At 34.4% G+C, this 26,742-nt stretch overlaps 1 protein-coding gene across 1 annotated transcript in view; it reads right to left on the bottom strand.

The window, feature by feature from the left end:
- Positions 1 to 26,262, bottom strand: part of LOC124359132 (solute carrier family 23 member 2-like) — a 33,860-nt gene extending 7,598 nt beyond the window's left edge. Inside the window, exons 1-8 of the mRNA XM_046811615.1 lie at positions 25,591 to 26,262; positions 25,231 to 25,388; positions 19,414 to 19,616; positions 16,225 to 16,351; positions 8,895 to 9,015; positions 8,346 to 8,487; positions 1,162 to 1,275; positions 369 to 502 (exon numbers count right to left, since the gene is read on the bottom strand). Coding sequence (XP_046667571.1) covers positions 369 to 502; positions 1,162 to 1,275; positions 8,346 to 8,487; positions 8,895 to 9,015; positions 16,225 to 16,351; positions 19,414 to 19,616; positions 25,231 to 25,388; positions 25,591 to 25,710 — 1,119 coding nt within the window. The 5' untranslated portion in view covers positions 25,711 to 26,262. The remainder of the gene's footprint in view (positions 1 to 368; positions 503 to 1,161; positions 1,276 to 8,345; positions 8,488 to 8,894; positions 9,016 to 16,224; positions 16,352 to 19,413; positions 19,617 to 25,230; positions 25,389 to 25,590) is intronic.
- Positions 26,263 to 26,742: the final 480 nt, after the last annotated feature.

Genomic DNA, 26,742 nt, shown 5'->3' with positions numbered 1-26,742 from the left:
AATAAATATTATTAGTACTAAATATATAATAAAGAATATTATTACTGTGCCGTAATAATATTATACAGGTATAAGCACATAGACACTTTTCATTGGCTAAATACTTTCCTAGTTCCTGCTCTTGAGTGTACCTGTAACGTTTTCACTAACTATTTTATCATTTTGTTATCTTTTACATAGTTTCAATCATTTGCAGATATTTTGCTTGTGTAATATTCAATGTTAGACCAGCCTGCACGAAAATATTCCAATGGTAGCTTGTGCATTTGCATTCACCCAATACATTCCACCCGCACAAAAATTACAAGAATGTTTTATTCCTCATCAACATTCAATTCATTGTAGATGAACTTATCAATCTAACTTACCCCTGTAACTGACATGAGCCCAATGTTGACTGGGCTGGTTGTAACTCCACTTCCCCAGACAGATCCAAATACTAGGCCAAGACCTTCTACAGTCAGACCTCGTCTGACAGCTGCTTGTGGCGGTGGTTGTGCACCTGTTAATGAGGAATCAAACTCGGTTTTAGAATTTTCTCAGATCAAAGCTGACACTTAATGCTGAATAGAAGTATGCTAAATATGTGGTATGCTCATATTTCTATACATGGAGCGCCCTTTAAACCACATGTTCAGTCATTATCAGCAGAGATAGCACTTCCTGTTCTCTCATCAGAGGTAAGACATCATCTCAGCTTTAGTTTCAGCACAAACCTGTCATGTTTTACAGTTTCAAGAACTCTGACTTTCTAATAATGGTTTAAATGTTGAAATTCATGTTTTACAAATATTTCATGTATATTACCCAGGTGACCTATCTGTTAATCCAATGATAATTAAGAGTAATATATTGGCCCCTCTATGACTAAAAAACTACATATACCTATGCATCTAAATATTTTTTTTAGAATAATATGTATTATCATTGTACTTTATTATTTGTAGAGCAATGAAGAATGGACGAGAAGAAACACTGAAATATTGAATAAACAACTCTCCCCAAACTCTTTATCTACAGAACATGTTCAAACATAAACAAGACTCTTTAACAATCAGCAGTTGGTGGAATGAACTATCCAGTTTTAATGTCAAGTATCAAATATGTGTTTACTTTTAAATGTGAGTTAATTACGATAAGAAAGTGATTAATATAACTAACCACAGGTGTTGGCAGCAGCATAGAACATGAACAGGGAGATAAGAGATTGTAGCAACACAGCTGGCAGCACATGTAGAGCTGTTGCAACAGATAACGTTGGTAGCCCCCATTCAACTGCAACATCCACATTTGTCTAAAGTACAATTTAAAAAATCACAAAATGGCTGACTGACTACAGTCTCAGTGAAAGTGGTCTCAAGAAATAGTGATGATGGTTTTAGGTTTAGTTAAACAAATAACCTTTGATCACCGCCTTACCTGGAGTATTGTAAGTCCATTCACATTAAAAACTGAACAAACACTCTTTAAAAAAAAACTAGATAAGCACTACTTAAAAGCTTTAGAAGTTGCTGACCTAGGTTTCACAGGCAGTTTTGTACAACACTTAAAGAGCAATTACCATCAAGAAAGTTTTATTTTAACAAAGATAGATCCAACCACATTTCTTTACACTAACTGAAGGATAAATGCTAACCCAATCAACTTATCAAATAACTGAATCTCACAAAAGAAACTACAACACTGGGATAGCCAACTCATAAGTTAGTTATGCAATAATTGTGACGTAATTAGATCTATGCCACACAATCTAGTACACCTGCTGTGAAGCAAACATCACAGTTATATGGGAGCGGTGACCCAGCAGTGCTGACAGTGCAGACTCAGCAACTGGCATTCTGTACACAACAACTACTCTGCCTGTGCCTCTACACATTACTGACTTGACTAACCAGATGGTAATTGCCAGGTATATCTGGGATATAACCACGAGGATTCTGCCAAACCTCGTTATAAAAAACAGTTTCCCAATTTTAAAATATTAACCACGTGGAGTCTGCCAAACCTCGTTATTAAAAAATAGTTTTCCATTTTTAAATCTAAAAAAACATCAACCACGAGGAGTCTGCCAAACCTCGTTATAAAAGCAGTTTACATATTCACATTTGAAAAACATTGACTTAGCCTATTGACCAATAAAATGGAACCAGAAACAAATATACTGTATGAGATAGGAGTTTTGGTATTTGTAAAGATCAAAGGATATACCTACTGGCCAGCAGTGATAAAAGCAATTACAAAAACCGACAGAACTACCAAATACAATGTCACATTTTTTGGAGATGAAAACAATGCAAATATCAAACGAAATGACATGTGCCTGTATTCAGAAAACAAACTAATTCATGAAAAACCAAAACCAGACAATTACAAAAACAAAAAATTTTATGAGGCATTGAAAATAGCTGAAACATGTTTTAAAAACATATCTTATAATAAATCTCCAACAGAGAGCAGCCCCAAAAAAGCCTAAAAGGCTCTATTAGTCAAAACTCAATATTAGAAAGTACACTACCAGAGCTAGAAGAAAGCTTAATTGAAAGTGAACTGTAAAATGAGGAAGACAGTCTAATCATGGCAGCAAAATTGGGGAAAGCACTGCTTAAAGAAAATAATGCCCTCAAAGAAGACAATTTAAGGCTAAACTCTTTACTAAACAGTATGGAGGCTAAAATTGAATACTTCAGCAGAGAAGAAGAAACTCATCTCTCAAGAGTAGAAAATCTTCAACAAAAAATTTCTGATATGAACAAACAACTTAGCAAAGAAAAACAACTGCTTATTGATACACAGCAGATCTTTGAAGACCACGATAGAAGACAAGCACAACTTCTATATGAATATGAACAACAGATTAAAGAGCAATGTAAAGAGATATTAATTAAAAAAAAAAACATAAAAAACCAAGAAAATCTATCACAAAAAGAGGTTTTTGAAGAAAATAGTACACAAACAGATTCTCCATAATTTTCAACAGCTGAATCGACTCCACTGGTAACAGAGATTGTTCCAACTAAAAAACAACTACAGCTTACTAGAGCAAAAACTTAACCTTTTAAATCTAGATAATCAAAACTGTACAGAAAATCTAAGAAATCAAAAGAAAGGGGAAGCTATCAACCAACCTCATAACTCTTTAAAAAAACAAAAATTTAAAAGAAATTCTAAAAATAAATTTAGCATCTCTTTACAAGTGCAAAGAATGAAAGACCAAACAACCTTATCAAAAGAACCTCACAACAACTCAATCCTAACCATTTCAAATAAACAGCAACAAGCTCACACATATCCACCAAGTCACAAAGAAGACTTTGAAGTGCTCGAAACGGAAGCCATGTTTCACAGGGAAAATTATTGTACAATGCCAGAGACTAAAAATTACAATAAACCAGCACAAAAATCAAATAAGTCACCCCCTTGTACAGCTAAACTTAAAGCACCTAATGAAACATACCAGGACTTCTTTAACAAGTATATTGAGTACTATAAAGCAACACAAGAATTTATAGAAACTAACGTAACGGCTCTATCACACCATCTGACGACAGTAACTGAAAATTCAAGTCATAAAAACAACCATCATTTTTTAAACCAAACCCAACAGAAAAAGACCAAATTCAAAAGCAGGTACATTATAAACTCAAATCTAAAAAAAGCCCAAATAACCTAAAAATACTACACCAAAACATCCGTGGACTGGTCAATAAATTAGACAGACTCAATCATCTTGTTAATGACATTGACCCCAATATACTAGTGCTTACCGAACATAGCCTGAACAAAATTGAAATAGAGAATACAAAAATTGAAGGGTACTTTCTGATAGCTGAATACTGCAGAGAAAGCCATAAGCTTGGTGGTGTAGCCATATATGCCAAAGAAACCCTAGTAAATTGCACAGCAGCAATTGACATATCCCACCTCTGCCAAGAATTTAGCTGTGAAGCAGCAATGGCAACAATTGAATCCATGGATAAATACATACACATTCTTGGGGTATACCGATCCCCCCCCAAAGAAAATGTACACGCCAGTGTAAATGCCTTATCTAACATCTTAGAATATACTCAGGCACACAGTAAACCAATCATGTTTGTTGGAGATATAAACATCGACAGGATGAGAACAACCCTAAACAACACTATCCTAGAAGATGAACTATCCACCCATAACATTCGAAGACTGCCACTTCCTGCAACACGTATCACACATAGCACTGCCACTTCAATTGACTTCATATGCACAAACATAGTAGAAGACAACATTGACACAGCCATACTCGAAACTGGGCTTTCTGACCACACTGCTCAAATTGCAAAAATATATTACTGCAGAGTAAACATCCCACCAAAAGTCACTCTCAAGAGAAATTTTAGTTATTCTAACATAGACCAGATCAAATCTCTCCTAATGGACAAAAGCTGGAACACTGTCTATGTGGCCCCAAATGCAGAGCAAGCATACATCATCTTTCATAGAACTCTCCAACCAACGCTAGACATTGCCTGTCCAACTAAACAATGTAGGCAAAAACACAAAAGGAAACATTTATACTATGACAATGAGGCCAAAGACCTTAAAAATAACTTCCTAAGAGCCTTGCACAAATTCGAAACCACAGGAAATATCCAAGACAAAGAAGATATGGTGGTAAAAAAGAAAAACTATGACAACAAACTTAAAGCCCTAAAAAAATGCTAATGCTCACTTCATCAATTCGGCTGATAACAAAAGTAAAGCTCTTTGGAATGTCATAAACAAAGAGAGAAGAGGAAAACACCAACTACAACCAAAAATATGTCTCTCAGTGAATGGGAAACATATGGACAATCCCACACAAACTGCAGACTACTTTAACTCTTTTTTCACAGAAGTAGCAGAATTGACGCTCAAACAGAATAACTGCTCCCCAGGGGAACCTGATGGTATTGAAAACAACGAAACTCCATTAAACTATGTTGATAAATCTCTACTGTTAACCCCAACATGCATCAATGAAGTACAGAACATTATAAAGGCCATAAAATCAAAATTGTCAAGTGGAGTGGATGAGTATTCTTCAAAAATTGTGAAACACTGCTCTGAAGAACTAACACCACCTTTAGTTAGCATAATCAATAAATCTTTCAGCCTTGGTGAGTTCCCCACAGCCCTTAAGCTCTCTAAAGTATACCCCAAACATAAAAAAGGTTCAACATCAGGAGTTTAAAATTACCGCCCCATCTCTCTAATTTCAACGTTCTCAAAAATCATTGAAAAAATAGCTTTACACACACTCATGGTTCACCTAAAACAAGAAAATCTGATTATTGAAAAGCAACATGGATTTTTGAAAGGAAAATCAACTTGCTCTGCCATCATCAGCCTTGTTGGACATGTTATTGACCAAATAGGCAAAGAACAATATGTTTCTGCACTCTTCTTGATTACAGCAAGGTGTTTGACAGCTTGGACCACAACATCATCTCAAAGAAATTAACATCGCTGGGAATCAGAGACACAGCTAACAACTGGTTTGTAAGCTACCTCACAGGCCGATCTCAAATAGTCGAGCTGCAAACCACCATTCGTGGTGTAACTACCTCACAGGCCGATCTCAAATAGTCAAACTGCAAACCACCATTCGTGGTGTAACTACCTCATACCAATCCAATCCACTACCTGTTACCTGTTTAGTACCGCAAGGATCCGTTTTGGGTCCAGTCCTCTTTGTCTTATTTGTGAATGACTTCCCAGCTTACATATGTGATCACAATACTACTTGTGTGATGTATGCAGATGATACAACATTGTTTATCAAGAATGACTCTGCTGAAGGAGTGTATGAAAGTGCCACAAACTCTCTCAGTTACTGCAGAAGGAATGATTTAGCCATGAATCCATCAAAGACAGTTCACATCAACTTCAGCAAGAGAAAGGACCACATTCCTAACCCACCTGACGTATCAAGAAAAGACCATGTCAAATTCCTTGGTGTAACTATTGACAGCAAACTCACATGGACTGAGCATGTCAACCAAGTTTGAAAAAAAATCAGTACTGGTATATATGTAGTACGCAGAATAAAATATATCGGCACCCTGGAGGCAGCAAAAACAGCTTACTTTGCTATGGTGGAAACTCATCTGAGATATGGACTTGCTGTTTGGGGTGGATCCTCTGCAGGAAATCTCAACAGAGTACTTCTCCTGCAGAAAAAAGCCATCCGAACCCTAGCGGAACTCCAACACCAACAAAGCTACCGACAAGCATTTAAAACCTTGAGAACTATGACAATCACTGCTCTTTACATACAGGAAGTGATACTATATGTTGACCAACTACAGGAACAAACAGGGAAAACCCTTCATGCACATAACACACGTCATGCAGGAAATTACATACTACCTCTACATCGGACATCACTTTTCGAGGAAATCCATCCTACATCAGTAGAAAGTTGAGGAACCTTCTTCCACAAACCATGAAAACCCTGAAGGGAGCAGCCTTGAAAAGATGCCGTCACAACTTCCTGGTGGACCACCCAATATATACCATCGAAGAATTCACAGAAATAAATAAGGAAGATTGGAAGCTCTGACATGACTCCTGACATCTCTTATTTAGTAATGACATTACTCTGTAATTTGTTATCATTGTGACACTATTACTGTTCTTGAAGAATATGTTAATAAAGAAATATGACTATGACTATGAATTTGTATGCTTTAAACCAAAGTGAAGGATACTGGAAGCATGTTGGAAGTTCCGATGGCTGAGCAATCTAAGATGTTGGACTTTGTATCTCTGCTAGAGATATTGCAGGTTCAAATCCTGTCTGTGACTATAGCACCTTTTCTCAGTACCACCCATCTTGTACTGTTATCAACCTTGCACTATCGACCCTCCCCCTTATTCTGTTTGATGCACAGGGAGAGATCCTTGCACAGGCCAGTGGCCCATAAGGACAGGCAGAATAAAGCTTAAAAGGGAAACAGCCTTTCTTAAAAAAAATAAATAGTTAAAATATGTTATATAATATCATTTTTATATTTAAGGGTAACTAAATTATTTTATTTTTTGTCACAATGTATTGTTTTTCTGATAGTACATATTAACTTAACAAAATGGAAAGGAAATTATGGGTTCTATATGTGATAAAAGTGTTGACTTTGTGCACACTTTTAAGTAGCTGACTCAAGGAAAAGTCTTAATTATTTCAGTTAAATTTTCAGAAAATGTTCAATAAAGGAATGGTGAATTTGAAAATCAGTAGCCATGGGCTATTGCCGCCCCATCCCTCGAACTGGTGACCACTATATCGCAACACCCGGGGGGCCCTCTAGGCCTACCACCTTAGTTAAAGTTACAGTGTTTGTGCTCCTATGTTATAAAATACTAAAATCTGTTGCCATCTGAAACGTTCCGTGCTATTTAGCGGCATAAAAAATAGAGTGATAAACATACAGATAGGCCCAAATTCTTTATCAACCTTTTGATATTGTTCCTGGATCAGAGACAAACCAAAAATATTATATTCAAACTTTAAAAACTCAAGAATTATAAAAAACCCCATTTTTTACTTATTAATTTTTAGTGTGAGAATGGCTTGTTATAATACATTTAAATGCTGTATACAGATTTATGACTTAAAGACTTAATTACAGAAAAATTATTGTTTTCTAATCTTTGTTTCCAAAATGGTAGCTTCTTAAAAACCTCCTGCGGTTTACCATCGAACCCATCACTTAGTATCTTCTTCTTTTAGGTTATTTGAACCTAAAATAATTATAATACCTAAACCAGCTAAAATTGGAATAACCCATATCTCCGCATCCCACCCCATCTCAACAGTGTACTAAGGGCAAGAAACTCTTAACAGCAGCATAATTGGGCACCCTCACGAAATGTTCAAACATTTCTTAGGTCAGACATGAACATTATCCCCATCTTGCTGCACTAAACATGAAAAGTCATAGACTCCAACAGGAATATCATTGGACACATTAATTTACAGGACAAAATGCTCCCAGGCACTCATGCAGTCAATGATTGTTATGATAAAATCTCCTTTTCTCTACAACATCCCTTCTTGTTGTACTGCGCTTCAAAATTACAACTTGTACCTCCAGTTTGGGAGTCAAAGGTGTTTTATAAAAACATATTGTATAAATTTTCATGATTCTAAATAGTTTGTATCAAGTCGAAGGAAACACTTGATATTACACTATATCAACACATCATAAATAATAAGGCATGATTGCATATGTATTGTTTAACTAGGAGCAAGCTAATAAAAGAAAAACACTATTGTAGTTGTTTCACTTTTTTACCTAAATGTAAAAAAATACAAAAACTTAACTTACAAGGAATTGCAAAAAAGAACCACTTAGAGTTGTCAACAGCCTCCTTCAAGGAAATCATGTTTGTATCCGGATACTCCGTTGAAGTGTGGAACATACCAGCAACCTTATATGTCAGGTATACTGCAACACAAGTCCATAACACCTACACACAATCAGCAGTAAGAGCAGCGCCACACTAGTACTTATTGGTTGACAAATGTAAACGTTATAAAAACACATTAACACTTCTAAAGGACAGAAACTACATTTAAGTCTTAATAGTAATCAGCCAATTAAAATACTTTTTAATCTAAGTGTCAAAAAACTAAATATTGTTTGTATAATTACTTATAATTTTGTGATTAATTATTTAACAACCAATCTAGATTTAATAATTTAATCATCAATGCAAAATTGTTATATGTCCTTTCTGTAGGACAATGATTACATCTTGTTTGAAAATTACATAAATATTCGTAATTTATAGATCATTGAAATTTAAACAATCAATGAAGAGCTTGATCTATTTGAAAATATGGCTGGCTTAAAAAATAAAGCAGTTATACTTACAGGAAACATTTGGAAGACAGGAAAACACTTTGCTGTAAGGCCACTGACAATAGAGAACGTTGGAAGTGGAAGACGAACATTTTGCAAGCAATAAGCAAACAGAACAACAAAAACAGCAATCCTGAAAAAATTTCCTACTGCATTTGGAATAATCATTAAAATGTGATTCTTAATAGTTAAAACTTAATTTTTATACTGTCCAATATCTGAAAGTTAAGAGTAATTTTCTAAATAAAAAGTTATGTAGTGTTACATTGATATTGTAAAATTGTAGTTGAGTCCTAGCTTGGAAAATTGAAAGTAAGGAATGGAAGCAGGTAACAGTTGGAATTGAAAGTCCCTCCCCTCATAGATTAAGTGGGGTTACGTTATCATGTAATAACATTTCAATTCTCTCTCCTTCTTGCAGTCTTTTGTGCATTTTTGTCTTCACTAAGTTGTGATATTCACCAGTAATATCTGCACTCCACCCCTCTTAGCAGGTGTTCATATGTTATATATCATGTAACCCTATACGTGTAAACTATTTCAAAACAAGTCTGAGACAGCGTCAGATACCAGATGCTGCAATAAAAGTAAGGTCAACTAGAGCAAAATTTAGATTGAATCAACCCTTCCTATCATAGCTATGTTATAAGTAGCATACAACGCATTGATAGGAGTAGTAGCAATGGAGATGAATGCCACATGTCCCATAAAGAAAACCAGGAATAAACTCAAAAAAAACCTTGCTGACTATAGTGATGAGAGAGCAAATGAGCTTAAAGAAAACTACCTCAAATCATTACGTACATACGAGGTGACCGGGCAGCAAGAAGACAAAGATATAATGACACACAATAAGAAGCGCTATGACCTTAGACTAAGAGAGGTAAGACAAGAAGCTACTAACAAACATATTCGTCAGGCAAACAACAAATCCAAAGCTATATGGGAGGTCATAAACAGCGAGAAAACATCCAAGAGGGGTCAGAAAGCAAAACAGCAATTTCAGCTGACTACAGCAGAAGGAGAGATTAACGACCCACTAGAAGTTGCTGAAAAATTCAACAACTACTTCTGCAGCATCGCTGAAGAAACTCTGAGGACAGCTGGTTACACGACACCACAGACCTTACCAACGCCAAGCCTGGAGCCAGTACAACAGACTCTGACACTTACCCCCACTACTCCTCTAGAAGTCAAAGAAATAATCGGGAGCTTAAAGAACAGGGGCTCATGTGGGCTGGATGACATATCATCAACACTGACCAAGTACTGTGGTGATATCTTTGCCCCTCTATTAGCAGAAGTGATAAACAAATCTTTTGCATTTGGTATTTTTCCCGCTGCAATGAAAATTGCTAAGGTATACCCAAAACTAAAAAAAGGATCCTCAACCGAAATGAGTAATTACCGTCCCATTTCTAACCTCCCAACTTTTTCAAAAATTGTTGAGAGAATCGTTTTAAGGAGACTCCTGGACCATTTAAATAAATTCAACCTTCTCCCTGAAAATCAGCATGGCTTTCTGAAGGGGAGATCAACCACCACCGCCCTAATTGCTCTTTCTGGATATATCATAGACCAAATTGATAACAACAAGTACACCACAGCTATACTTCTTGACTACAGTAAGGCCTTTGATTGCCTGGGACATCAAATTATTCTGAACAAACTCAAGAACCTAGGAATAGAGGGTATCACGCTTTGCTGGTTTAAGAGCTATCTTGAAGGACGATCCCAACTGGTTGAGGTAAAGCACTAATCAAGACACGTAACCCAGACTGTCAGGTCAAAGTGTCTCCCTACTACAAGGGGAGTCCCACAAGGCTCAGTGTTAGGTCCGGTACTGTTCATCCTTTTAACATACGACTTCCCCAACTACATCAATGACTACAGTACTGCAGTCATGTACGCCGACGATACTACCTTACTTTGCAAAGGTAACACAGCTGAAGAACTTAGTGTAAATGCGTACATATCCTTAAATATGACATATGACTACTGTGCATCAAATGACCTAGCAGCAAACCCACAAAAGACAAAGCAGATAAATTTTGGGAGGAGGAGAGGGCAAATCCCAGTTCTACCTGATGTCTCCCTCGAAGAAGAAAGCAAACTATTGGGCCTCACACTAGATGCAAACCTGACCTGGGGACCACACATAAATGAGCTGTGCAAAAAACTGAACTCTGCTGTCTATGTGGTGAGAAGACTAAAACAGATAAGCTCCACAGATGTAGCTAAGGTAGCATACCACTCACTTCTGGAGACTCACCTTATGTATGGGATTGCAATATGGGGGGCCACCTCTGTTGCAAATCTAAACAGAGTGCTCATTATTCAGAAAACAGCAATAAGATCGCTAGCTGAACTAGATTGGCAAGCAAGCTGCAGAGAAGCCTTCAAGCAGCTAAAAATTAAAACCGTCATTGCTATCTACATCCAAGAAGTGATACTTCTGGTTGATAAAAATGGTCTTCCCAGAGAAACTAAAACCCATAGCCATAACACCAGAAGCACATCAAGAATCCCTATTCCACGACACAGAACAATGCTTTTTGAAAAGAAACCAACCTACATCGGGACAAAACTGTACAATCTTCTGCCGGATGACATCAGAGCACTAACGGGAGCTGCCCTGGGACACAGACTGGACACCTGGCTAACGGATCAACCCTTGTACTCTATTCAAGAATTCTACACTCTTGTCGGAGCATAGCCTGACACCATTGTATTGCATTGTATTATAACATTCTATGTAATTGACGCCATTACTTTTCTTGACGAAAATGTAAATAAAGATTTATTGATTGATTGATTGATAAAACTCGGTTGCTCCACCTTGCTTAGAGATCGTGTCAGAAATATAGTAGTGCACCTGATGAGACAGTGAGACTACCACTTCACCTATTTATGGTTGTCTCTAGTGACGAAACAATGTAAAGATTTGTTTTGAACTTCTTAATCGCTGATCCTTTGTGTCTATAGGGTTAGTTAATGTCAGTCCTCTATCCTCCCTTGAGGCAATCGACTGAGAAAAATATATTAATACATTAAAGTAATATTGCTTCTATGACACCTTTTCATACACAAAATTTTAAAAACTATACTTAAAAGTTAAAAAATAGAATTAGAATTTTAAAATATAAGATAAAGAAAATGAATAAAACACATAATATAAAGTAAATAAAAATTATTTGGGTTTAAGCAAGAAATAATATACTTGGTAGACTCAATCTGGCATTGGGAACCTTGCTTTCATTGACCGCACCACTTGTCCTGTGATGTATTATTTGTGTTATTTTTAATTTAGGAGCAAATGTACCTTGTGCTACTACACCTTTGTTCATTACATTTATTAATGACAGGTAGACTATCTCTTTGCAAATCTGTAAAACCACAGAGGAGGTATCACGGATTCTTATAGAATGCTTTAATTTTACAACATCAATAGTTTTAACTATATCTTCAGTGTTTGTCAGCAAAATATTTGAGAATATTCACTTGTACATGTGATTAGTTATGGTACCTTAGGCAGACACTGAACAGTTATTAGGGCTAGAACTTCTGATTGCAATATCAGCAACATTGACAAAGAAATCATTGAAATGGTGTGCCACTTTTTTAATATCCTGTATGGTTTTTTCCCATGATCTTTAACTCCCATCCAGAGGTCAAGTGGTAGAGAGGACATTTTCTTCTCATAATACTTTCTTTTTGAGAAGTATAATATAGTCTGTTTCAGAGCAGTTACCCTCCTCCAGTTATGATAAACCTCTCCTGGGATCTAATAAATGTTATCAGATGTTCAGCGTCTCTATTGGTTATATCTGGTCTATCTGGCGGCTTGAAGGTTTTTGAGTGTCATGAAATTCTGTTCACTGAAGTTCCTATAGGACAAAAAAGTTTCTGCTATTTTGGAGTAAAAACTAATGGTGGTTAGTTGTCCTTTATAATTGAAGATCCCATTGTTTATCACAAATCATATTATTGTTGAGTTTTGAACACAGAATGTCAGTTGAGGATACAGAGATTTTTCGTTTCTTTTACGTGATTCTTGAAGGAGTCTATATAAATGTTTTGAGTGCTAAAATTTCCTTCAAACAATCATTCTCAGTTTTATTTATTGAGTCAGAGCTAGATAACAACACAGGTGTGACACCAACAACACTTGATCCACACCTAACTAACCAGTATTTCATACAGTCGGTGGCAGACATTCAAACTAACATTGATAACACTGACATATTGGCAACCAACCTACTGGCTAACACTTTAACTAACTGTGTACCTCAATTTACTTGGTCATTAATCACCCCAACTGATGTAACTAAGGTAGCTGCTAAATTGTCAAACTCTAAAACTTCCGACTTTTATGGTATATCTAATTATATTGTCAAGAACACAATAAAACACATCAGTTCACCATTAGCTTTCATCTTCAATCAATGCTTATTACATGGATATTTTCCTGATCTTCTAAAAATTTCCAAGGTATTGCCAGTCTACAAAAAAGGGGACAGATCTCTGCCCCAAAGCTATCGCCCAATTTCTATAGTCCCCATCTTATCAAAAGTTTTTGAATCTATAATGTATCATCAACTTAATCAACATTTTGAGTCCAATAATATAATCAGTAATAACCAACATGGCTTTCGTACCAATAAATCTACAACTTCTGCCGTTACAGAAATAGTCGTTAAAGCACTTCATGCTTTTGAACAAAAGGAGTCAGTTGCTTTAACACTCATTGATTTAAGTAAGGCGTTCGATTGCGTGAATCATGGCATCCTCCTCGACAAACTTAAGATCTATGGTATATCAGAAAATTCCATTAATATATTGCAGTCATATCTATCGAATAGAGTACAATATGTTTCTGTTCAAGCTCAGCAGTCTACCACTCTTTCTGTGGCCACAGGTGTACCACAGGGTTCAGTTTTAGGACCATTCTTATTCATCATTTTTATAAATGATCTGCCCTCTAATATGTTGTCTAACATTGTTATTTATGCTGATGACACCACTCTTTTTTCATCTAATAAGCAGTTGAATACTCTGAAAGAAAACATGGATGCATCTCACAGCTTGGCTTTAAATTGGTTCACTTCTAATAGACTGATATGTAATCAGGAGAAAACGCAAAATCTGCTTCTCAGCTTATCTGAAAATTATGAAGATCAATCTGTAAAATTGTTGGGTTTTCATCTTGACAGCAAGCTTAATTGGAAATCACACATTGACCATGTATGTAGAAAAATATCTAGAGTCTTGTATCTAATGTGGAAACTGAGGGATTTTGTTAGCTGTGAATATTTGAGAGTGGCATATTTTGCCTTTTTTCAATCACACATTTCCTATGGCATTGTTTTGTGGGGTCACTCCAATGCTGTGAATGATATTCTTCTCATTCAAAAAAAAGTAGTTAGAACCATCAGTGGAAGCAGCTCTCTAGAACATTGCAAACCACTTTTTATCAATCTCAAATTCATGACAGTTATTAACCTTTACATTTTTCCATATACTAGTCTATACAAAATTACAAATTACAGATTTCAATACCAGACAAGATTTTCATCAACACAATACCAGGGGTAAAAACAAATTAGATCTCCCTCAGCACAGGCTAGTCAAAACCGGCAACTCTTTTAAATTCAATTGCATAACTTTTTATAATAAGCTGCCTGCATCTGCTACAATGACTCCTTTCAATATTTTTAAACTAAAGATAAGTAACTGGCTCATATGCAATCCATTCTACTCTTTAAAAGAATTTTTAGATTCTGACATAAATATCATTTTTTGATTAGTTTGATTTGTAGATTTCTGATTTTCTATACTGTATTAGCTATAACGTAATTAACAAACCATGTGCACACTCTTCATAGATTATATCAAACCTGTTACTTGGTCATAAAATTAGTATAATTATAGTACAATATTGTAATAACTAATTTTGTTGTTGTAAATATCAGTGCTGTATATTTTGACGATGCCTATTTCATATTGTTGTGACCAATGGCTAATAAACTTCTTGATTCTTCTTGATTCTTGATTCTTGATTCTTGATTACATTCCCAGACTTTGCTATAACCTGACTCTTTATTTACTGCTATGTCACAAGAAAAGACAATTCATTGTTTCAAATGGCAACCCATACCTTGATTGAGCATATTAGGTGTACCCCTATTGTGTTATTTGTATATCTCTATTCCACTCATTGTTAAACTGAACAAACTAGAATGATTAGGTTTCAGGGGAAGGTCATATGATTGGATTTCCTATTATCTACTCAACTGTAAACACTGTTGAAATACCTTTTATTGATGATAAGGTATGTTTGAGAAAACAACTATCAGAAAAACGGAAGATACTGTATAGATTCCCTCAAGGTTTTATCCTCGGACCAAATAGAGCCAAGCTCAAAGTCTAAATCTTCTTCCAAGTTAGCTCTATGTTGCAATGGTTATAAAATGTTGAAATTGTGGATATAGGACAGTATTTGTGAAGTTTATTAGGACATCCTTAATTTTTAAACAGGTTTTACCATTGAAAGTTTTAAGCTTGATGGAAATTTCACAGTTTCAAATGACAAATTTGCAATAAGAACAAGAGGCTCGACCAATAAGTCTACACAGCTTTTCAGAATTGTAGATAAAACTCCACATGAATTGCTTGTTTTCAAGGACTTAATCTTCTAAATAATTTCATTATTGTGTGTTGGGACAAGAAATATAAAAGAACATACATCAAAAGGGGATGGGGATGGTTTTGGAAGTTTAAGTGAAGAATTACTATAAGTTTCTCTAAAACGTTGGCCTATTTCTGGAAAAAATGTATTGGAGCTTTCAGAAACTAATTTTGGGTATCACATAAGATTACCATTCTTGTCATTTAGTACTAATACTAGATATATAAAAGTACTAGTTTTCTTACTTGGAAAAATATCCAAGCAGTTTTATGTTTGTTGGTAGCCCCATTAATGTAATTCAATATTTTGTTTGCTTTAGCTGAATGCAAGTCCTATTGAGCTCCTTCCTGGTTTAAACCAAAAGCACTTTCAAAAGATGAGAAGACACTAAATGTTTAGACAGTCAGTACAGAATTAGTAGTTGATTGTGGAGTTTCTTTAAAATTTCATCAAAGGGGATGTTTATTTGGGGACTCCATGGGCTGAATTTTTACCTTTTAATTTGAAATGCACAATCAAGATGAAGGTTATGATTGCAACAAATGAATCACACATCTTATTGTCACTGGTACCTCTTCTAGAAGACTCCTCAAGACCTGAAGGCCGTGCAACTCAGTGCTTTAACTGTACAAGTATTATAAAAGAGTTACTGACCCCGCTGTTAGAATCCAGTGTTCAGTCAGATGAGAGATGGAGTCCTGGACCAAGGTGAGACCAGCTAAGATCACAGCAGGAGCGACTGCCACTGGACTCAATACTCGACACAGCCTGGCCTGAAGACCTATAACACACTATTACTATATTTGCAGTGAAAACTAGACCAAAACTGTGTCTTCTTTCACTCCAAATCTTGAGTGGACTAGAGAATTTTATTGTTAATAATTTAAACATAATGTGAAGTACAGTTGCCTTTGTCATCGCTCCTTTGTATATATGGCTGTACCAAAAGAAAAATGGATTGTGGAAATAGAACTACATTATTTCATCTTATGCCCTATTATTAAATTCTTGTGTGTTTATACAATATAACAGTAATATATTCTATTATAATTCATTTTAGACAGCCCAGGACCAATAATAATGACTAAAATAAAAATAGGTTTTGTATCCTCGTGTCAATCAAATTCAAGTTCATGTGTTGACATGTTTTGTCCACCTGTCATTGGAGTCTAACATGTAACATCACGTGTGATCAAGTTTTGTGTCAATGTGCAAGTGATATTTGTTTGTTTATTTATATATGTGTTGTGTAATTTTAATTTTATTACAAAGTCATCCACCACCACGGCTACTGAGGTTCAACAATGAAAGGTTAACCTTCAAAACAAGTTACCATATGAACACATGAACTTGAAATGGATTGATGGTAGGATACAAAACCTATTTTATTTTAGTATACATTCAACTCGGCCTCAAAGTAACCCAAAAATTATTTTCAGAATTGGAAAATTAGAGCAAAAAGCAACATACCTTCTGATGACAGTATATTACCAAAATTTATACCAAAATTACTAATACTTCAAAGTATTACTTTGCTTTAAAGTTATAAAATTATGTTTTGTTAACTCCACTTATTACATTTAACTATTTAAAGAAAATTCATGTGATTAAACCAATGCAATATAAGTAAAATGAAAAACTAAAGAAATTAATGCAAGAAAAAATGTTCGTCCTCATTCATTTTGTATTATATATCCTAGCATATTTCCTTAGTTAATAAATCATTGTTTAACTCAGTAAATGTTGTTTACAGAATTGATTCCATAATGTTTATCAATTATCAAGACACTATTCTGCCTTTTATCTTACAGCCTGTGTCAGTAATGTATGACCTTTTACAGATAAACTCAAAGAAGAAGAAACTCAAACAGATACTCCTGTTTATTGTTCAAGAAATTAAATTCTTTATTAGCCCAAGAGAACATATTAGAGTGTTATAAGGCTCGTTGAATAGATAAGAAACCTAAATACTAATATAAATTAATTTAATCTTACACTAAAATTATACTAAATTTTCGAAATAATTTTAAGTACATCATGGAGTCAATATGGACACTGTTTCTAAGTTCATGGTGAATCTGGTTTAAAATCATCATATGTAGTTATTTAATTTTCCAGCAACATTTATTAATGGCTTTTTTTAAGAACTTTAATGTTAGAATCTGCTTACATGCTAATGGTAATTTATTGAAAAAATATTGGCTGTTATAAGAAAATGCTTTTTCAAAGTGGGTAGTTTTGTGAATTAGTACAGGATTAGCATTAATATCCTGTGTAAAATAATTTTTGTTGGGAAATGAGAGGTTTTGTTTGTACACTTTTGTAAATTTGAATCAGGGTTTCCATTATACACATGCCCTTCAATATCAAAATTCAAAGATCTTTAAAATGGTTCTTGCATGATCGGTCTAAATTTCTTAATACCCTAATTGCTTTTTTCTGAGCTTTGAAAACTGTTTCTATAAACGGTAACATTCCCCTGCAAACAACACCTAATTAAAGACCTAAAATTACCAAAATAAACAGTTTTTACCATTATTAGATCAGTTAGATCTTTATTTGTTCTAATTGCATAAAATGATGATTTTTCATTTTCCAATTAATTGATTGATGTGATTTTCTTATCTCAAATTTTCGTCAAATATAACACCAAGAAATTTGCAAGTTTAAAAGAAGTCAATTTATTTTTAAAGAATATTATTTATATTTGTTCAACAGTATTTGTGATAAAGTGAAAGTTAAATATTGATGTTATTGGGATATTTAATGAAAGTTTGTTTTTCTTAAGCCAGTTAGACTTGTTTAGACTAATTTGACGTGTAGTGTCATCTACAAAATAGAATTAATTTGTCAAGATAGTTAAGCTGCTTGGGCAAGTCATTAATAAAAATCAAAAACAATATTGGTCCCAAAACAGACCCTTAAGGGACACCTGCTTCTAAATAGCGTGGAGGAGATCGATACTTCCATATACAGCCAGCACTGCTATGACTAACAGTGGTATAGTTATAGTAACATTGTTTTGAGCTCAGTAGATGTTTGGGTGTTTTGCTTAGCATCATCAAGATATGTTTTGCTTCTCTTTAGAAAAAAGAAAAATTATTACTTTTAAAATTCATTAAATTATTATTAGTAAATTAGTATTTACTTGGAAAATTATAGGTGAAGCTATGAGAAACTTTTCTCATAAAGTTCTTTTCTTCTCAGAATTAATTTTACTATTATTATCTTTAGTTTTGTTCCATATGAAAAATGTTAAAAACCAATCTTCACACATCACTTTTGGTCAAAGAACTTTGCAACATGTTTCATTTTATAGATATGTATCCAGATGACTGTTAGTTATATCTATATTTATTATTGTAAACTATGTCCTTAAGGTGTTAAAATTAGTTTTTCAAGCACTTTTTGAATCCAAAACAAATATTATATGTAGAAATAATTATACTTATAATTTTTACAATTCTGTTTGATTAGATTATGAAAATCTATAGACTGTACATTGTAAAAATGAAACATCTTGCAAAACTTTTTGACCAAAACTAAGGGAATAAAATGGTCAAGGGTAAGGGATAAGGGTTTATAGGTCAACATTTCTTCTTATAAAACAAAATGCAAAATAGCTGTCAGTACAGAAAGCTCTTAAATTCTTTATAACTTCAAAAAATTCTTGTTAGTACTAGTAATTAAAGTTATCAGAAAAATTTTTAGAAGACACAATTTTTGTAATAATATTTATCAGTTTATTTATATTACTAATTTGTTTCATTTATTGGTTTTCAAAAGCTAAAATTCTTAAGTTTGCAGTAATATAATTCAAGTCTCAGAACTGAAAAAGCTCACCAGAGATGCCAAGTAGGGTCTGTAGGATACCAGCGAAAATCAAGGCTCCCTGTAGCTCACGTAGTCGAGTTTGCCACTCAAGTGCCCGCAGCTCAGGGCCCATCGCATACAAGTCCCCATTGCTCGGACATTCATGCGTTGTCCGCAATAGGGAGAGAAAACTGGTAGCATACAGTGCACTTGGGGCGGTTACAGTTGGGAGTCTGATAAACATGATGCATAATACTCGTATATTACAAATTAAGTACTATTAAATTATATATATATATATATATATATATATATATATATATATATATATACATAAACATTGAATCACAAAAAGTACATGCTCCACCAAAACTCAAACCCGGATCTCTCAGTGTGTATATGTACATACATATATACCCGGAACAAACTCACCTGGCAAGTGAGAGATCCGGGTATACGAGTACATACATATATACAGCAGCGCTTTAAATGCCCTCAAATTTTCATAAAAATTTATGACAAAGATTATTGATTGGAATGAACAGAAATGAAAGAGAGATTAGAATTAGGTTTAAATAGATTTTGTTAATTTATTTAGAAACTAGCTGTAACTAGTGGATTTGTACAAAATTTCCTATTGAATAAAAGGATAGAATGACATACCAAATACTTCTGAAATAAGTGTTGGTCATTCAAATATATGATACCTTCCTGATCTTTTTTTAGGATAATTATACTTTAAATTTAAAGGGCAGTGTTTTGGGGCCCTGAAATGAGAAAGTAAAACTGTTTTTATTAGCAGCAATGAAATAACAAATTGATATGCATTATTCAGTTTGTACTCACCTCGAGACAGCTCCAAACTTATGAATTCCACCTTTTGGTTATGATCAGGATAAAGAGCCTAAGTTTGCCAGAGTGTGTCAACCCTCTTATTCCCCATGATTCCCTCAAGACCATAAACCCAATAAACAGTGACAATGTTGATCCTACTGAGTGGAGGAATGACATGGCAATAATCCCGGACAGGTTTGGAGTTGAATATACAAGACTTCAATGGTTTTAAGTTGCCTGGCTATTAGTAAAAGTGACAACTATCATGTTCTTGTATCTTTGACGAAGATTTTCACAAGCACATTCCATAATGGCAGTAACTTTTCCTTAAAATACTGTGGAATAAGGACCCATATGGATCACCAGTTTCTTGCATAGCCTCTTCCCTGTAATTCTAACAGATGTGCTGTTTTAGTGACATAAATAAACCATTAGTGGAAGACATTTCTCCCTCACACCAAGCCTCTGTAGAAAGTATCAGTATCCCCAGTGATCTCAAGACCTGCCTATCATGCCAAACTGCACTGCATTAAAAGAACCATCTCACCTCTCCTATCGATCTTGTCCAGATATGATTCCCAATGTAAACCTTTATCAAGAACTATACATAAATAATTAACTTCATACTTCTTCTCAATTACATAGCCTTAAAAAAAAGATCAATGCCTCCTAACTGAAGATTCTTGTAAAGGCAACAGCAGCAGCCTCTGCTGGATTGTATACCACACCAATTTACTACTAAGTTCAGAGCTCCATTGATTAACATTGTGACTGTGACAAAGACGTCACTACTGTTCAGATGCAATCATCAACCAGATTCCATAATAGTGGAGAGAAAGAAAACCGCCCTGAGAGCATCCCCTGGTTAATCTTGCACTGATCCTCATCCCCAGAAGAGTGCTAGTCACTATCCTATCCATGACTGGCATGGCCTTTATGTAGTCTGACCATCAATGCCATGCCCCAAGACCTCTTATCAATTGCCTGAGTGCAAGTGTTCTCGAAAACCCTTGCTCTCTCAGCGCTTTATCAATCCTGTACCGTTATATCACATTGTTGTATCATCCTGTACGCAGGGCAGAATCACATCATGTTCCTGTAGTTAAGCATGGACATAATTTATTGTAGTTAAGCATGCTAATTTGCATAAAGAAAACAATGCAAAAGATGCCCCTCTCATACAAATCTTGCAACCATCTTCTCCAGAGCCTTTAAAAGAAAGGCGGACAAACAGAATGGTCTAAAAGATTTAGCCTAATTGAAACCAGACTTCCCTTATTTTATTACAAATACAACCCTGGACATTTTTCAGGGTAAAGAAATGTATCTGAGGCTACTGATACCCTGAATAATATGCACAAGCAGGGAAGAAGGTGGAACTTTGTTGTAAGCAGGCTGGTTTTACCCTGACCCCTAGGTGATTTATAGGGACTAAATGTGTCGCCCCTTCAAGCATTCTCAGGGTCCACTTCCTGGTGTAACAAACTCTATTATGAATGACTCGCATGCTCAGGATCAATAATGTATTTGCCTTGGTCATCCCTGGGACTACCAAGTGGCAAAATAGGATCTTTTCCTAGTAACTTCTTTAGCTTTGTACAATCCCACACTCTGTCAATATCAGTGCACAATTTCTTCCAGGCTAGCCTTATGAAAGCACTAGAAAGATATAGGTCTATAAATTTAATTCACTAACTATATAATCTTCACTAACACGTCTATCTCACCAGTCTCAAGGTGTTGTGTATACAGTTGTATACACAGCTTCATCAGATTCAAATCTAACTCATAAGACTCATGACAGGACATAAAATACACTGGTTTTCCCAAGAACTTTATATCATCAACCTACTATTGTGAACATATAGGTTTTTCTGGCAATCGTACCTTCTAATCTCATAATGGCATTAGGAATACACCAGCCATCCTACACATCTGTCACCAGCCACGTCAGAACTGAAGATACATTGACTTCACCAGCAACCTTTTCTCAATAGCAATCCTAGTGTCATGAACAAATTGGCTTTGCTGGAAAACTTTTATGGAGGCAATAGAATTCACTGTGCCAACAATATCTTATCAATCTAAAGGTGGCATGCGGACTACCATCTAGTCAAGAACCGTCTCTTTCCTAGCTGTTGATTTGGGTGTGTAAGTTTCACCACTCTACATAAATAATTGGCTGAGCATTAGAAAATAATTTTAAATAGCTCTTATAGATAACCATAATGGCAATGAGAACTGCGATCTCAGCGAAACCTGTTACGTGATAAATAGTATGGCACATTCCTACCATGTTGTATCAAAGTTTATTTTTCATGATAAATTACCATGATAATCCAACTTGAAATTTTATTGCACATTTCAAGGATATTGAGGCCTTATATAAATTTGCGACGAATTTGTACACTGAATTTGGAACGACTGGGCCCTAATTAATTAAACGAGGTCGTGAAACGTTGATTGGAAGGTAGGCCTCACGATATTAACACCAAAACACCGTGCCGGTTCGTCGAGGGAGCGGGCAGCCAGCTTTGATTATAAAACTCCGACCACTAAAACCCTAAGACGTCCTCGCCCTACGGAAGCCTGAAGAGAAGAGGGCAAGAAACCTAATTCCAGAGATCTAGAAACCTGAAAACTAGAACCAATCAAAACAGGCAGAAATCCACAGAAACATCTAGAAGTAGAGGTAAACCACCTGGAAAAGCAGACGACTCGACCAGCTGTAGGGAAACTGCTGCCGGCACGTCCAACGGCCAACAAAATAAAGTGGCAAACGCCACAAATTTATGTAAAGATTTTAATTGCACATTGGCCTCATATAGTAGATTATGACAATTACTATTGTAGTAAAGATTATATCTAATTATTTTCTTAATCCTGTAAAATTTTGGTAGCCTTCAAGGTCTAGAGAAACGAAAAAAAATAGAAAGTACTATTAATTTTGGTTTTTAGTAAAAATTACTGCTTTTTTCCTGTCAAATATTTATTAAAATAAGCACAACTTACTGTGAAACTAACCTGATATTATAAGAAAATTTGACTTAATTTAAAGTTACAATATACTCTTTAGTTGTGGCCAGGTTAGTCGATTCCTGGCTAATATATTGATTCTTTAATTCAATATAATACAAATAAAGAATATCACTTTTATACCATCATTTACTTAGGAATTTGTACTGTGGCAAATTGGTTGGTACCTAAAAGTGTAGATTTAATAAAAGTTTTACAAACTGATCTTGGTAGAATTATGCATCTTGACGAAACTATGTTAATTACAATAAAATATCAAACTTCAACAATTATTGCATTCATTCGGTTTCTATCACATTTAAATGATATTTTTTATTCAAAATTGAAATGTTATCAATCTTTTCAATTTTTCATAAACTTTTTAAAAATGGTGTATCTTGTGGTATTTTATTAGTCATCTAATGGATTTTATTAAGCATTCAAATTCCATGTTTGAGAAAAGTTTTTTTTATTAATACGGGGTATTTTAAATAAAATGTATAAACATTGGTTTGGATATAAAAAGTTAATATTTTCAACTAAATTTATCATATCCATAAATTATATGATAAAGAAGGCCAAAGATTATCTACTCTTATATGTCTTTACAAGTGAGTATATTGCTTCCTGATGTTAAGGAAATGATCATGTGACCTGAAAGAGACATATTTCTTGGAAAAGTCAAGAGTATCAATACTTCTAAGCTAAATTAAATAAAAGAAATGATAGAATCAAACTTTATTTAGTCAGTTTTATTGCAAGGTGAATGTTTAAGAAGGTTACGTGATCACATGCACTGGTCACGTACTGTTTCAATTTCATGAATCGTGATAAATATGTAGCTTTTTCTTCAATAAGGAGTGGTCTATTACCATCCAATGAAGCCTCAAGGGCCTAATGCACATTCTGGTTATACTAGGGACATGATTATAAAGAATGTAGTTATCCAAAAAGTTTCAGGTTATAGGAAGTACATTATAAGAATTAAATTTCTTTTGTAATTCAGTCGTTATTAAGCTATAACAATATTTTAGAATAAAAAGTTACTGAAATAACACTTTTTATGATTTTTTCTGCATTACTACCGAAGGGAAATCATATTGTCTGAATACAAAATGTGCTTTGAGCATGTTACTGTAGTAGGCAACTTATGAGTCAAACACACACAAGCTACAAGACTTTATTGTTGGCTGAGCACCATGTATATATAAAAATATTGTTGTTTTAACAAACAGATGTATTATTTTATAAAATTCCCTAATTAACAAAGTTAGAAAGTGCTGTGCATTTCATTTCATACAGACATATGCGTATGCATAGTGCTCACTTTTTAGATATCTATAACAATAATGTAAGCAATTTTTTAGTAGTGATCTGCTTTGATCTAAAGATGTTACAATTAATTAAGCTTAACCCCTTTTTATGATTTAAATGAATTTTTTAGCCTTAGATCTGTAAATTTATAAATTTTACCCTTGTTAACTTTGAATGTTAAAATCTTTATAACTTTATGTAAATGTTTCAATTTTTTAGTCAAACTACTGTACTGTTTTGTATCTCATCGATCTCTTTGTTGATCACCATTGACGTTGTTTATTGCATGTATGTTTTTGCTTACAGACAATAAAGGTTTATGATTATGATTATCTAAAACAGGCTTGGTTCTTTCAACTTCACATAATCACTTCCGTAGTGTATATTAAATGAAGTCGTACTAGTTTTGATTACAGCATCCAACAATAGGTTGGAATTTATAACTTACCTGATGATGTTAATTGTTAAAACTTATAAAGATTTAATTTATCATTAAATGTTCCAATACTTCAGAAATGAATAACAAGACCCAAAAAGGAAGACAAATTATTGATTTGATGCCATTAATTTTCCTCAAAATGTATCTAGAAGATTGTTATAAAACAAATGAAACCATCTTAACTACTGTTCTACCAACACACTCAACACCAGTATTATTTACTTAGAAACAATATTTTTAATTACCTGACTCCGAGGAAGGACTGCAAGGTAGTGACAACTCCAGAGGTAAGGAAGGCTGTGGACACCAGAACTACCTTGGCAGGATCGGCAGGAAGGAGACAAAGAGCTGGAGACAACAGTATAGGCAGCCACAGGATATGTAGTACATTACACAATAGGATCTACACAATCAATTGAAAAACACAATGTTTTAAAACTACATTAGTTATGTATTTTATTAGAGTGCTTTTTATCACTTCTGTTTATTTCTTCTTCTAAACATTATATATTCAAACTTAAGTTTGTATTTATTAATGTTGAAAATAATGATTGCAGTAAGTATTACTGTCATATAAGTAATTAAAAGAAGTGATTTTTACTTACCTGAAGAGCATTCAAGAATGAAAACACAAAAGGCAGGCGATTCTCAACTTTGTACAAAACATGTCCTCTTTCAACAGCTGCAGGAGTGTCTGAGCACTGGAGTCTTACAGCATCCTCCATTGTGTAACTCAATAACCTTCACAGTCTTCTCGCTCTAAATCTTTCTATTGTAAGTCAACCCACAGTTTCACAAAGTTTTCTTGCATTTTTATCAACACAAACAAATACCTAATTTTTACTGTTTTAATGTTATTTTTCTCCATGATACATGTTATTCCATCATCAAAAAGTAATAAAATGAGGAGTGATAAACTACAACGGAAATTTGACTGATACAGTATCAACAGAGAACAGGCTTCAGTGATAACCAGTAATCTAACTTCTGCATTTTGTTAACACTGATCAATAGAGTGGCTGAATATATTCATTATCACACTCCATTATTTGTCAAACAAATGAACTCTGTTATTCAATTACAACAAAAGATCAGTGGTTCATTAAAGTCTTAAAGGCATGTAAAATTTGTAATATCTAGTCACAATCATTTTTAAACTACTGTATAGAATGGACCTATGGTGTAAACTTCTCTCAGCAATTGCCAATGGAATGACAGATGAGCTTTGATCAACTAATGAACGTCCGCAATGACTAACTAGTCTTAAAGTGAGATGGTGGTGGAAGCGTTAGCTGACCTTCTTATCTAGGGTCAGCCACATTAATGAGCTTATCATCTGTAAATCAGCTATAAACTGTGACTAATAAGATGTGCACCAAATCAGTCAAGCACAAAATTATAAATAAATTGTGTCAACGTAAATAAGAGTAAGATTTAAATGAATGGATAAATGATAAGTATATGTTTTAGGGCTCCAGCAAAATTCAATCAGACAGACTATATGTATAGTGATCAAACTAAGTAACACCATGTCCCAAAATAGTGCAATAGTGGGGTGATTTTTAAGAAATATTTAAATGTAAACATATGTTGAATGATTTAAAGATCTCATTACACTGAACATTTTGGTGAAAATAAGACCTATATTTTTCAAACTCAAACCTTATTTACAGAGTGTGTCAAAACTTAAAGTTTTTAAATGAACTATTGTGTTATTCCTTACTGAGAGTATGAGATGTATCGAGTTTTTTCATAAC

Source organism: Homalodisca vitripennis, chromosome 4, assembly GCF_021130785.1.
Source record: "Homalodisca vitripennis isolate AUS2020 chromosome 4, UT_GWSS_2.1, whole genome shotgun sequence".
NCBI classification, from domain to species: domain Eukaryota; kingdom Metazoa; phylum Arthropoda; class Insecta; order Hemiptera; family Cicadellidae; genus Homalodisca; species Homalodisca vitripennis.
Note: the sequence above shows the minus strand (reverse complement) of the source record. Positions and strands in the feature narration are given on the sequence as shown.